The sequence below is a fragment of the Brassica rapa genome, chromosome A02 (assembly GCF_000309985.2).
Source record: "Brassica rapa cultivar Chiifu-401-42 chromosome A02, CAAS_Brap_v3.01, whole genome shotgun sequence".
NCBI lineage: Eukaryota > Viridiplantae > Streptophyta > Magnoliopsida > Brassicales > Brassicaceae > Brassica > Brassica rapa.
In genome coordinates, this window is record NC_024796.2 from 21,105,979 (window position 1) to 21,120,316 (window position 14,338).

General features: G+C 32.7%; 2 protein-coding genes across 3 annotated transcripts; one reads left to right on the forward strand and one right to left on the reverse strand.

The window, feature by feature from the left end:
- The first annotated feature begins 7,934 nt into the window (after window positions 1–7,934).
- On the forward strand, window positions 7,935–11,381 carry LOC103848850 (probable inactive histone-lysine N-methyltransferase SUVR2). 2 transcript variants are annotated; one of them, XM_009125677.3, is made up of 11 exons: window positions 7,936–8,114; window positions 8,285–8,488; window positions 8,590–8,643; window positions 8,713–8,751; window positions 8,827–9,010; window positions 9,098–10,020; window positions 10,133–10,383; window positions 10,556–10,622; window positions 10,715–10,765; window positions 10,882–10,978; window positions 11,122–11,381. In XM_009125677.3, exons 2-11 carry the CDS (start codon window positions 8,306–8,308, stop codon window positions 11,148–11,150), a joined length of 1,878 nt encoding a protein of 625 aa, XP_009123925.1. In that variant the 5' UTR covers window positions 7,936–8,114; window positions 8,285–8,305; the 3' UTR covers window positions 11,151–11,381. The 2 variants fall into 2 exon arrangements, with proteins under 2 accessions (XP_033140596.1, XP_009123925.1); XM_033284705.1 differs by lacking the exon at window positions 8,713–8,751 and having other exon boundaries at window positions 7,935–8,114.
- Window positions 11,241–14,066, reverse strand: LOC103848851. The gene has a single exon (XM_033284744.1). The coding sequence runs from the start codon at window positions 13,592–13,594 to the stop codon at window positions 13,307–13,309; it is 288 nt and encodes a 95-aa protein (XP_033140635.1). The 5' UTR covers window positions 13,595–14,066; the 3' UTR covers window positions 11,241–13,306.
- Window positions 14,067–14,338: the final 272 nt, after the last annotated feature.

Below are 14,338 nucleotides of genomic sequence, written 5' to 3' on the forward strand. Positions count from 1 at the left end.
TATATAGCCTGCTTAAGATGCTGAAAAAAAAGTTCTTAGCAATGTCGTCTCCATAGTGACTATGATTCTTGGAATTTCCCTCATGAGTTTGTCTTATGCTTCCTTGATTTTCTCTGTGGTGTGTTAGGTGTGATGCAAAGATGGTGATGCGGAGTTTAAGAGGGAAGAAGATGATGTTCGTCAGTGATTCCTGGAAACCGAAGAATGTATGTCTCCTTTTTTGTTTCTTAGTTCACAAATCCCAGAAAGTTTAAAATCCAAAGACATGTTTGGTTCCTTCACCCTCTTATCTCTCAAGGTAACTTTTCATATTTGGGCATCCATTGAAGTATCTCTGCATAAATTTCCTGCTAGGATACTGATCAATCAATTCTATGTAGGATTACAAGGCAATGATTGAGTTCTATTAGTCACCTTTTCTTCTACAATCGAATTGAGATAATGATACTGTTCATATAGTATCAGATCAGATTATGAGGAAAGACTCCATCAGTAAATAGGGTAGGCACTGGCCAAACGTTGACATAGTTGTGTTTAGCACATAATTTTGGTGGAGAACTGACGTCGAGATGAAGATCGTGTATGTTTTTAATCATGAAGTTAAAAGCTTTGGTCCAAACAGTTTTGCAATGTTTCCAACTTTTATAACTTGATGCATATAGTATATATCAAAATACATTTGTTGGACACTCTTTTATTAGTTTTGCTTTTAAAAGAAGGTATTTGCAGTTTCAAATGTTATAAATGTTTTATGCCACTAATGTAATGGTTGAAAAACCTCTACATATATCATTTAAAAATAACACCCAACTTCTATATATAGTCAATGACAATACATATCTCCATGTTATATTGTAGACTAAATATTTTCTCTTTTAAAAATATAGAAAACATATATTTTTTAGTCTACAAGCAAATGTTGTAGAGCAAGTATGCATTATGCAAAAGAATATTTAAAATCCATACGCAAAAATCATAAAAGTTGATATAGGCCTCGTTCTGACACATGCACACTCCACAATGAATAAGAATTAAAAAAACAATATTGTCATCAAACTTTATCACAAATCTACATTTGTACATCTATAATTATGAGTTGGACAATTAGTTAATTTGATACAATACCAAAGCAAGAATACTCGGAAAAAAAAATGCTGACACAAAAGGAGAAATGTGTTCTCACAGTTTCTTCATATTTATGGTTTCATTATATTTAGTTGGGCTTTTTGCAAAATTGACCTACAACTCAAAGTCAAACACAAAACTAACTTTTTTTTTTTTTTGGAAATTAGTTATGCCCTATTCATCCCACAAGTTCATATAATTCACGAAAATGCCATCAACTTTTTTTTAATTTTTTGTTTTCAAAAATGACATTTTTACTCTCTCACCCTCATCATCTTCAAGTAATTACAAGATTTTCATTGTCATCAATACCCTAACCACCATGAACAACCAATCATCTCTCTCACTTTCTCTCCACATTAAGCTTAAAAAACCCAAGATTTTGATTCTACATTTTTTATGGTTCATAGAGTCAAAGAAGCTAACGATTATGGGTGGGTCACTTTCGTTTAAGATTTTGTGTTCTTGGAGAAGCCTTATGTGTGCTAAGGAAGTTATCTCACCAATTTAAGGTATGAAATCAAGTTTTTTTCCAGATCTGTTCGTCCAGACAACTTACAGGTAAGTTGTATGGCTGTAGACGACTTACCAGGAAGTCGTCTGGTCAACGCAGAGGTTTTTTTTGCAATTGACTTTGAAATATGTTTTCTGAGACGACTGAAAGTTAAGTCGTCTGATTTTTGTTTGGTTACAAAAAAATCTCCAAAGAACCTAGACGACTTACATTTCACTGATCATAGGTTAGTTTTGTATTTGACTGGATTATTTCAGAAGTTTGACTTTCCCGGACGACTTACATTTCAGTCGTCTGGTGAAAATTGAAATATCAATATTTTATTAACACTAAACGACTTACAATTAAGTCGTTGTAGGTTAGTTTTTCAATTGAAAAAAAAAACTTCAATATTTATTTATACCCAGACGACTTACAATTCAGTCATCCACCCGACGACTTACATGTAAGTCGTCCAAGATTTTATTCTGAGATACTGGTCAAACCTCGTAAATCCTGGACGACTTACAAGTAAGTCGTCTGACAGACGACTGAATTGTAAGTCGTCTATATATAATTAAATATTGAAGTTTTTTTTTTCAATTGCAAAACTAACCTATGACGACTTAATTGTAGGTCGTCTAGTTTTAAAAAAATATTGATAGTTTAATTTTCACGAGACGACTGAAATGTAAGTCGTCCAGGAAAGTCAAACTTCTGAAATAATCTAGTCAAATGCAAAACTAACATATGACGACTGAAATGTAAGTCGTCTAGCTTTTTTGGAGTTTTCTTTTTAACCAAACAAAAGTAGACGACTTATTTTCCAGTCGTCTCAAATAACAGATTTCAAAGTCAATTGCAAAAATAACCTCTACGTTGACCAGACGATTTATATTTTAGTCGTCTGGAATACTTAGATTGAAGTCGTCCGCGTCGACCTAAATAGACATTTTCTCTGGAAGTCTACTAGATGACCTCCGTGGATGTCGTCTGCGTCAATGTTTAATAAACTTGCATTTTCTCTAAATCTATAAAGACTTTTTAACATTTTCTTGTTAATTCATGTTTATTAATGAATATTTGGGCTACTGAATGAAATTTATAACTTAATTGGTGATATTTATGAGGTTACCAACATTCACGTTAGTTAAAGTTTCTAACTGATCCGAGAAGACTTTCCACTAGTTTTTAAGTCTTTGACGCTAGTTTTTGAATAACTTGTATTTTTAAGAGTGATAAGTAACTTCAAGATATGTAAAACTAATATTTACAAAATATGTTCTCTCCCTTAGTTTTACTAAATTTGACTAAGTTTTTCAAATAAAAAATATGATATGCCTTGACTAGTTACTATTGTTTGTTTTCATCTCTTAAGTATTATTGTTATAGACACTAATGATGATTATTGTTATGAGTTGTAAGAAGGGTTAAAATGCTTCTTAAAATGTTGTATCAATATGAAGCTACCAACATTCTTGTTTATTAAGATGAGAAAAAGGCCATTGGAGTTTATTATTGCATATGAGAGATCCAAAGATAAGAAAAAGGCTATTGAAGTCTATTATTTCATTGATTTGTAAATGTGTAAACACATTGTTAGTACATGTATTACATCTTGGGAAAAATTATTACTGATTTTACAAAAAATTCACAACTAAAAGAGTAGACATGCAATTTACAAAACATATCATAAACAAAACTAATATAGATCATTCCTCTACAAAGACAAGCTTGGACTCCACTTGATATGGAAGAAGACTTTGTCATAAGACTTCTAGGAAGTCCAGACCACTTCCAGGAAGTCCAGACGACTTTCAGGAAGTCCAGACGACTGAAATGGAAGTAGTCTGGAAGACTTTCTGGAAGTTGTCTAGTGCATTATATTTTTAGACGACTAACATGTAAGTCGTCTCAGAAGTCTTCCAGATCTGAAAAACCTGCATATCAAATCCATATCTCAAAAACATGCATATCCAAAAACGTTCAAATGACTTAAAAACTGAGAAAATGAGTGGAATATTAGATAAATCTACCTTTATAGAACACACAAAAATACATATCTAAAATTAATAGATCTATCTTTAAATTAGTGGAAGATGAGTACCATCTGATTAAAAACCTGCAAAAGAGATAGATTAGTAAGAAATACATGAGACAAAACTGAAAAATTCATATAAAGTTTGGTGTTTTCAAGTCAAAGAGATTAGAGAGAGGTTGAAGAGTTTTAGAATGATGAACATTACATTTTTGTTGCAGTCATTGGAGAGGAGGAAAGAGAATGTGTAAATTTTTTTTATATAGGGAGACAAAAAATCCAATTAGGTTAAATATTTTTGATTCATACGACTTAGTAGACGACTTACTAGACGACTTACTTGTAAGTCGTCCAGAAGAGTTTAATATTTTTAGCGGGAAACTAAAATAAAAGACTTCCCAGACGACTAAAAAAAAATTATTTTCCCGCTTAAATAATTTAAACCAGACGACTTACTTGTAAGTCGTCTGGTTTAAATTATTTAAGCGGGAAAATAATTTTTTTTAAATTTTAGGCGGAAATATTTGGACGACTTACATGTAAGTCGTCTGTTTTAATTTCTTCACCAGACGATTGAAATGTAAGTCGTCTAGACCCTAAACATAACCCCTAAACTTAATTAACTAACTAAACACTTCATAAAATCAAATTAAACTTCAAAAGTGTTTAATATATACAAAAATAAACACATATAGGTAAAAAATTAATTTTTCAAAAAAACATTCAAGCTTTCCAAAATCTAACCCTAAGAATACATACAATACTATAACATATGTTCTCAAACCCTAGACCAATGAATACCATGATTCACTACCTACACTCATCTATGTTGAAAACAATCCAATTTTGTTATATTTTAATTTATATCACTTAAAACTGTTTATAATTACATGATTTTAATTTTTCGCTTATCAAAATATTTTTTAAAAAAATTATAAATTATTTTTAAGATCAGCTACACCAGAAGACTTACTTTGAAGTTGTCCAGACGATTTCCAACATCTCAGAGGACTCAGACGACTTACTAGGGCTATATTCGTAAAAATAGCTTCTGTTTTTTTGTTTGGTCACAAGGGGCTGAACTGTAATTTCACAAGAGTTTTAGGTTAGTTTTGCATTTGATTCAAGTTTTGGTATATGTTTGGGGTTAAAATCAAGTTGTGGGTTAATTTTGGCAAAAATCCCTATTTAGTTTGCGTGTCAAATAAAGGTGTTTACAATACGACAATGGGAGGCGAAGGGAATACAAAAAACAAAAGCTTTTTTAAAACATTTTGATGCAAGTATCATTAAGTATCAAGAGATGTCATCAGCATGCTGGTGGCTGAGCAGAAAAAAATATCAACTATACCACCACATACTAATAAGTAACACAGAACAAATAACCAAATTCTTGAATCTAAAAACAAATATCAACTCGAGCATTTAGTGAATATAAAATTAAATAATATTCCGTCTGTAGGGCGGACCGACTCTAGTATCATTATATCTACATGTACTAGTTCAATGTCAAGAATTATCTGAATCTTGTGTCTGCTGGACAAAGAGGATCCATTGTTACTTAAGCAGCAAGAAATGACGTTGTACATGCTCAACAAGGAAACATTTTGATGTTTACAGAAAGAAAAGAACAAATGAGAGTTTTTCAGAACTTTGTAAAGCGTATTTAAGAACCAAACGTAATACTTATAGATGGTTCACTCTCTACTAGAGAGTCTCTACGTACAGAAACACTGATTTTTTTGTTGCAAGGTAAAATAGATAATAATATGATATTTCGATATGATGAACCATATGGATTATATGAGTAATATTGAGGTTTATACATGGCACGCTGTGAACCCCCCTCTCTACAGCCCCAAGACTAATTGTTAGAACCGGAAATTCTATTAGTGAGCATGATTGAATGCAATCAGTGAACGTCGATTAAAAAACATAAATTGTCAATCTTCTTAAAAAAATCAACTACATTCTTTTGATTTTCTTATGGAAAACATACAAATAGCTCTTAGAAAATATTATTATAATTTTACTTTTTTAATATGTTGTTTTGCTGCATGGAAACAAAAGTATTTGACATAATTTAAGGATTCTTTTAATGTACACAAAATAATAAATAATCAATATTAAAATTTTAAAATATATATTGGTTGATTTTAACATTAAAAAATGTTCGAATTATATGCTAATTTTGACCATATTTTCATATAATTCAAATAAACAAGATAAACGAATAATTGAATTTGAACTAATTTTTTTAATTCAATTTGGTTACCAACATATATGTATTTTGATATTGAAATAAAACAGATAATTTTTAATAATTTTAAAATTTAGTAAACAAAATCAATACAAATAATTGCAAATTTTTTTTAATAATTTATATAGCATATTCAGTCTAAGTATAAAATATTTAGTCAAATCCAAACTCCATAATAAACTAAATAAAATTACAATATAGGGGAAAACCCCAGGCGTAGCCCGGGAAAAAATATCTAGTTTGATTGAAAAAATTAAAAACTAAAATCTAAAATCACCATTCAAGTTTTTTCAAAAACTAAAATCTACGGTAAAATTTAAACCGACAATTAAAAACTAAAATCTAAAAACTAAAAGCCAAAACCAAAAACCAAAATCTAAAAATTAGGAAAACAAGCATCACCGGAAAATGACTTTTTTTTTCTTGCAATTGTACATATTCACCATAAAAAGTTTCAAACAAACACATTCCTTAACTACAAAGAGTTTTCAGTTAGATTTTCTCAAATTAACACACAAATAATATCGGACTATCAATATCCCATTTTTTCGAATTTGGAGACTTCTAAAATTTGTTTTACAAATAAAGAAAAAACTTTACTGCAGACCAATGTTTTTAAACCCAGATCAGACCACCAGTCGGACAAGGTTAAACCATGAACCGGAGACCAGTTCGAGTTAGGTTAATAGGAAAACCCAGTTAAAGCTGAACCGGTTTAAAACCCGTATTAAACCGTTAAAAATCTGAAAACCGACGATCGAATGAACCGGCCAAATCCAGGTTCGTATGTAAATCAAAATTTTGTTAAGAAAATAGTTGACTTTTCTTCTCTTAAAATAAAATTGAACTAGATCTTGATCCGCATATCCGTGCGGGTTTTTTTTATTTTTATACTAAAATATTTTAGTTTGTATAACAAAATTTATCAATAGGTAATGTAATTTAGATATGACCACAAAAAATTAATGTAATTTAGTGTTATATATTATCTAACTTTACAATAGCTATGTTTATGTAGTTTATAATATTATTACTATTTGATCAAAAAAATATTGCTATAACATTTTAGAAATTTGTTATTATTTAATAAAATTTATTTTGAAAACATTATTGTGTAACAATACTATTTACATAATTTTTGTTTTATTTCTAAATTTGAATTTTATATGGAAATTAAATTAAACTGGATCTACATAATAGCAAATATTTTTTATTGAAATATGGTTAATAATAATAAATATTATTTTTTAAAAAGAAACTATAATATATTTTAGGTAAAGTATTTCATAAAGACTTATAATTTTTTTTAAAACAACAGATCACACAAATAGAAAAATAACCAAAACATGTTTTATTAAAGATGTAAATAACAATTATACTATCACTCTATAAATATATAAATACAACTAAATATCTAAATAAAATAAAATAAAAGGGCAATTTTTTTTATTTTCAAAAAGTAAGTTATTTTTGGATATGTAGGTTATATATGATTGAAGGTAAATGTATATTTTTGGAGGTGTAATAAATAGTTTTAAATGAGTAATATAACTATGCCAGATATATAATTTATGATTTCCTATTTTTTTTTATGTTTTTACTATTTACATTCTAAAATTCAAAATCTAAAATCTAAAATCACCATTAAAGTTTTTTCAAAAATTAAAATCTACGGCAAAATTTAAACCGACAATTAAAAATCAAAATCTAAAAACTAAAAACCAAAAACTAACACATTCCTTAACTACAAAGAGTTTTCAGTTAGATTTTCTCAAATTAACACACAAATAATATCGGACTATCAATATCCCATTCTTTTACCAATTTGGAGACTTTTAAAATTTGTTTTACAAATAAAGAAAAAACGCTACTGCAGAGTGCAGACGGATGATTGAAACCGTTTTCTAATTAAACACTGAATCGTTGTTAAGGATTCGCGACGGTCATTTTTATCTAGGCCGAGTTAGCCCAATTATTAGCCCGGCCCATCAAGAGGAGAATCAGAATAAAGGGGAGGGGATTTTCAACAGACGTCATCAGGAACAGAAAGTCTCAAGAGTCCAAGATTTAGCAGTACGAGCAAGTGGAGAAGCACCTGTCGTACAGTCCTCGCGTGTTCTCACGCGCCGACTCAATACTCTCCTGTCGACGCCGACATTGGCTCTCCGGCGTTGTCGTTGGATTTCGTAGGCTCTTTGGTAAGCTCTTCCAGTTTTCTAGAAGAGATTATAACCTTTTTTTTTTTAGGGTTTCGTAGTGCGTTTGTGATCGCATGCCCTTTCCTCAGCGTTTCGCTGCTAATCGCGTTTGCTAGGTTTTGTAATATGTTGATCTGCTTGAGTGTCTGTGTTTTGCTTAACCGTTGCAGAGCTTTGTTAGCATAAAAAGCATGGCACCAAATACGCATGTCAAAAGAGCGTTCAAAGCTATGAATGATCTTGGAATAACGGATGCGCAAGTGAAGCCGGTCTTGAAGAACCTTCTCACCCTTTACGACAAGAACTGGGAGTTGATAGCCGAGGACAACTACAGGGCTCTCGCTGATGCTATCTTCGACAGCCAAGAGTCTCATGTATCTCTACCTTTCTTGTCACATTGATCCACTATTATTTTTATTTATTTATGTATTTATATCACTTAGCTTTGTTATGTCCTTGATATAAACATATGTAGGCCACTGAAGAAGTAAAAGGAAAGGAGAAGAAGGGAGATGAAGCTGAAAGCAGCGTATGTTCTTTCTTTTCTGTTTTTTGCTCTGTTGTCATTCTTAGCTTTGTTGTTGATTAAAATTTTCAGGCTGTGGAAGTTGACAGAGGAAAGAAGAAGGCGCTTGAAGTATGCCAGTTTTGATAGAATAAATTTTCTTCAAGTTCTTGCATTTATTCAGTTTCTTTCATGTTTTATTATCAGTCTCTCGAGGAAGATGAAGATGAGCTTGAACCCCCTTTAAAGAGGCTGCGACGCAGAGGTGAAGGAGTCTCTGCTTCCGGGGACTTGGGAAGTCCCAGTTTAGAAGAGCACACAACTCATGACGAAGACACTACTATCTCATTACCATTTCATCCTCAACCAACCGAAAATAACGCTGATGCTGGTTAGCTTACTCTTCCTTGCATTGCTTATTCTGTTGTTCAAAAACTGATATGTAACGTCTCTTGGTGTGTTTCTCTGAATTCCTTAGAAACAAATGGACATGGTGACGATCCTCGTACAAGTATTAAGAGATATAGTGAGCAGAGGCTGGCTACAACCCTGGAAGAATCTTCAACACTTGAATTAGCTTCTTCTGAGACGGGTGAAGTGAAGATTAATCTGAGTTTTGCCCCTGCAACTGGAGGATCCAATCTACGTGTACCCACTATGGAGGAACTGCGAAGAGCAATGGAGGATAAGTGTCTCCGTTCTTACAAAATACTCGACCCTGACTTCTCTGTTGGTCGTTTTATGGGCGACATCGTTACTTGCTTCCTCGAACTATCAAAAAACGCAGCCAACCAGCCGCCAGAAAGCTTGCCGACGAATGTTGAAGAAAAGGGAGAAGCTGGTGAGTCCAAGGGTTTAGTAGTAGTTCCAGAGTGCCAGATCTCTGCGGAGGATTTTAGATTGATAAGCAGCATTAATGATGTCACTCTTGGAAAAGAAACTCTTGAGATTCCCTGGGTGAATGAAGTCAACAGCAAGGTTCCTCCACCCTTTCGATACATACCCCAAAGCTACGTCTATCTAGATGCTGCAGTGAAGTTTTCAGTTGGGAACATGAGGGATGATGACCAACGCTGCTCCTCTTGCTGTGGAGATTGCTTGGCTCCTTCAGTGGCATGCAGTTGTGCAACTGCACTTAGTGGCCTCACGTCATACACAAAAGATGGCCTCCTGCAGAATGATTTCCTGGAAGAGTGTGTCTCTGAGGCACGTGACCCGCAGAAACATGTGTTGCAATTTTGCAAAGAATGTCCGTTGGAGAAGGCTAAAAACATAGAGATTCTGGAACCGTGCAAGGGGCATCTAAAGAGGAAGGCCATTAAAGAATGTTGGATCAATTGTGGCTGTATCAACAAATGTGGCAACAGAGTTGTCCAACATGGCATTCATAACAAGCTGCAGGTTCTTGCCTTAATTATTTTGCCAAAGTTCACTTTTTAATATCACATCTCTGTTCTGGTTGAGAGTTTCTTTTAAACCTGGACATAAGGATTTCTTTAATTCTTTGAATCAGGTGTTTTTCACGCCCAATGGGAGAGGTTGGGGACTCAGGACTCTAGAAAAGCTGCCTAAAGGAGCATTTGTCTGTGAGTTTGCTGGAGAAATATTGACCATTTCGGAGTTGATCAAGCGTAGCTCGGAGAAGCTTACCTTTCCGGTAATATTGGATGCACACTGGGGTTCTGAAGAAGCTTCAGGTGTCGACAAAGCTCTTTGCCTTGATGGAATGCATTATGGAAATATTTCCAGGTTTATCAATCACAGGTAAAATTAAAAATAGCTTCTACGATCACAATCTCTTAAAATGAGTTTGATTCCTTTGGTTTTGGCCATTTTAGCTTAGCTTTAAAAGCTCTCATTTGGTGACTTATAAATTGTTTTTCCCTCATTTCATTACTTTATAACCTTTATATGTTATGTATATGCGTATGTTCAGATGCTCAGATGCAAATTTGATTGACATCCCAGTGCATGTGGAGAATATGGACTTTAACTACTATCATGTAATGAAACTAACCCTGCTTTATTATCTAATCCCTTGCTTGCATAAGTCTCTATATAACGGGAAGCTAATCTGTGTGTTTATTTTTTCCAGCTCGCGTTCTTCACAACAAGAGACATCGAGGCTCTGGAAGAACTAACATGGGTGTGTTAGAAGTTTCTTCAACTGCTTCTATACAGATTTGTTTCTTTTAGAAAATTTCATAGTTAGGGTTTTTGTTGTTGTGCTTCGGTCTAAGAAGTGTTAGACTTAACCTGCAGGATTATGGCGTCGAGTTCAACGATCATGTTTATCCCACGCTTCCGTTCCATTGTCAATGTGGTAGCGAGTTCTGTCGGAATGTTAAGCGGATAAGCAGTGAGTAATCTCATCAAAACATTTTTTTTAATTAATAGCCTCGTTCCTTGGTTTTGGCTGTTGCAAGTTTTCTATCAGTTTCTATACATGAACTCTTGACTTTTACTTTTCTTGCAACTAACATTAGTTCTGTGGTGGTGCAGAAAGCAAGAAGGCAAAGAAGAGAGCATAAGAGCTCGCAGTGTTGTTTTTTTTTTTTTGATGATGTTTGGTGTCCCAAACTGTTTTTGTGAATGAATTGCCAACTTTTCCAAAAACTCTCTGTTGTTGTCTATTCATCAAGGCAAACAAGCTCTAGTGTATATCGTAACTTAGGTTCTAATAGCTCTGGCTTTGGTTTGACCATCTAAAATCCTCTCTGTCTATGTATGGTTATGGCTTTGGTTTGTCATTATAGAACATGTCTCTCTGTCTCTACATATGCATAATTTAGAAAATAAGTGATCTCAACTTAAAGGTAGACCTCCCAGGAGATTACTTGTGGAAAGCTTATCTTTTCTGTATATATATGGCTGTGAAGGTAAGAAAGATCTAAATTCAAAACATGATCAGAGGTTATTTACATCACATAATGATACTTTAAATTGTGCTGCATCATCCTCTCATTTTGAGATATGTACAGTTTTCACCGCTTTAAACCGCAAGCTGTTCTGAAACGGTTTTACCCACCGAGTCTCTGTTGTGAGGTCTCAAGAGGACTTTCTCGATCGCCAGATGAAGAAACAACGGTTGGATTCAACTTGCATTTAGAGGAAGTAACGTTTTTTTAGTACCCATCCAATCATCCATTATAGTAGGAAGGTCACAACACCAGGACTCTGCTCCAACAACAACAAACGTAGAACATGAAACTCACTTCCAAAACACACGGTATGTTGGGACATACCTGGCATATCACCACAAAAAGCCAAAAACTTTAGTAAACATACAGCATCAAGATGCCAAGCTATGAGCAAACGAGTTACCTGTTAAAGCCATTGTCTGATTCCAAGTTTCGATCTTTCCATTCAATTCTGGCGGCGTTAGATCCCAAGTTAGGGTATCATCGTTTAGAGTCCCGAGTTGAAGAACTCGATGATATCGTAAGCTCTTTCATTACAGAGAGCATCCTTCTTCCTTGAATCCCCCAACAACATAACGGTACATGAACGACTCAAAACGATGCGTTTCATGTTGATAGGAGCAGGCCCATTAAAATTGTGATGATGACAGAAGAGCTATTGTAGATTTGTATTAGTGTGTTGTTGTATTATAACTTTTGGAAATTCATGACAGTGATGATTTCTACTTTGATTTCAAGATTTTCATCTGATAAAAATTGTAATTTCGAAAGTAGTTATTTTCATATTCAATTTTCAGAAAATCTTAACTTAAAAAAAAACAGGTAGGAAATAACAAAATTAAGTTCAGTTAGTTATACCATATTTTGGTGTAAAAAATTGCACACCATCTTTCTCTTGAAGTTGTATGTTTTATGATTTTTTACACGTTTTTAGACACTAGTTGTAAAGTTATAATAGTGGATATTAAAATTAACACCTCTCTAGTACCTTTTCATTTGTAAATTACTACACTCATTATTTCTACAATTTTTAGAAATACCTACTACTACCACTTTTCGAAAATACATTCAATAAAAAATAGTATAACATTTGGGTTAAATATTTAATGTTACTTAACTTTAACGCGCGCAACCGCACATATGTTTGCTTTCATTTTTATATGCGTAAAAGTTTGTTTCTACATCGTTAATGATAAATATTCTTAACATTAATCATATTTTCAAACATTTATGGTTTTTCTGAACAAAATAATGTTATAGTCAACATGTATGGTCTTCTTCTTCATTTACTTCTTCTACCATTTTTGCAGATAATTTCATAATTTTTAAAGTCATATATTTGTTTGCTCTTACTCCATAAAGCTTTGTAGTATATATTTTAAATTATTTTTCACAAACAAAAATGTATATCACAAAATAAAGTTGTACATTCTATTCATAAATTTATATTGAAATGTAAACTATACAGTTATAACAAAAAAATAAAATTAAAATTTTAATAAAATATTATGATACGAATTTCAATTATTCATACTAAAACAATAGGGTTGGGTCATATATCTTTCTAATTCCAAAATTTTGGCAACCCTTAAAGGAAGCATGAGATTATTTTCTCTAATAACTAGAGATTTAGTCTTAGAAGCATTGATATTTTTCATAAGAAATTTATCAAAAGGTATTTTATATAAGATTGGAACTTTAACTATATACAAAAAAATGAAAATAAAAAGGCTCAAAAGACAATAATAATTTCGGTTTGATCAAAATCACCGTTGACGAGACCAACCCTTGTCAAAATTCAGATGATAGCTTCGGAGATCATAGCTACTCTGAATATTATTACTACCACTCTTCCACGACCACCGAAAACGCTTTTTCAACCTCCAAACAAACTGTTCCACGAGACCGCGGGGAGGTTTTCCACAACATGAGCACGCAAACGCAACGATCGTTCTTTCCTCTGAATTTCCTAGCCTCGCTGAAGCCGTCGTTGAGCTTTCAATTCGCTTTCCCAATCTCTGAAACTGAAGTCTCTTCAAACCTTGTTTGCTCATAGCTTTTAACTTATTAGTTTACTCTCTGCGTCTCTCTCTGTGCGATTTGTGAGAGTGAGAAAATGTAAATGTAACGAAGTAAAAAATGATAGAAATATTTAAAGAGCTAAAGTTGATAGATTATGCGGTTTATAACGTGTTTATAATATATAAACTGGCGAACGGCCAATCCTTTCCCCAACTAAACACAAGTATGAAGATTCATGCCTATCTTTACACACCGTACCTAAACATAAAAACTTGTAAAAATTTAAATTGCACATGAACAAACAAGGTTTGAACATTTTTATATGATTTATTTCTTAAAAAGCAAAGCGTCATTTTAACTACTTTATAATCCAATATCCATATCGGGACTTTTAACGGTTCAAATACCACCATGTGTGTGAATGTAGGAGTATCGACGAATTTGTAGTTTTTTTTGCCTAATCGATGACTTTGTAGTTCATATATGTAAATTAGAAATTTATTAGTGAAGGTATGATTAGGCAGAGTGTAAGTACTTCACACTTGTGTTGTGTTTTGTTGGGGCACGTATACTTTAAGAATAGTCCAAAGTGCATCATCCTCCACCTTAATCCAATTTTTTTGTACTAATATGAAGAAGTTAATTGCCGACAAATTTGTTGTTAAAAAATTAGTATTATAAAAAGTATAATCTATTACCACTTTAATAGACTACCACCGTGACATGTTTTTGCACTTTAGTTTTATGTTTTAGTAGGTAAACAAAATCATCTATAG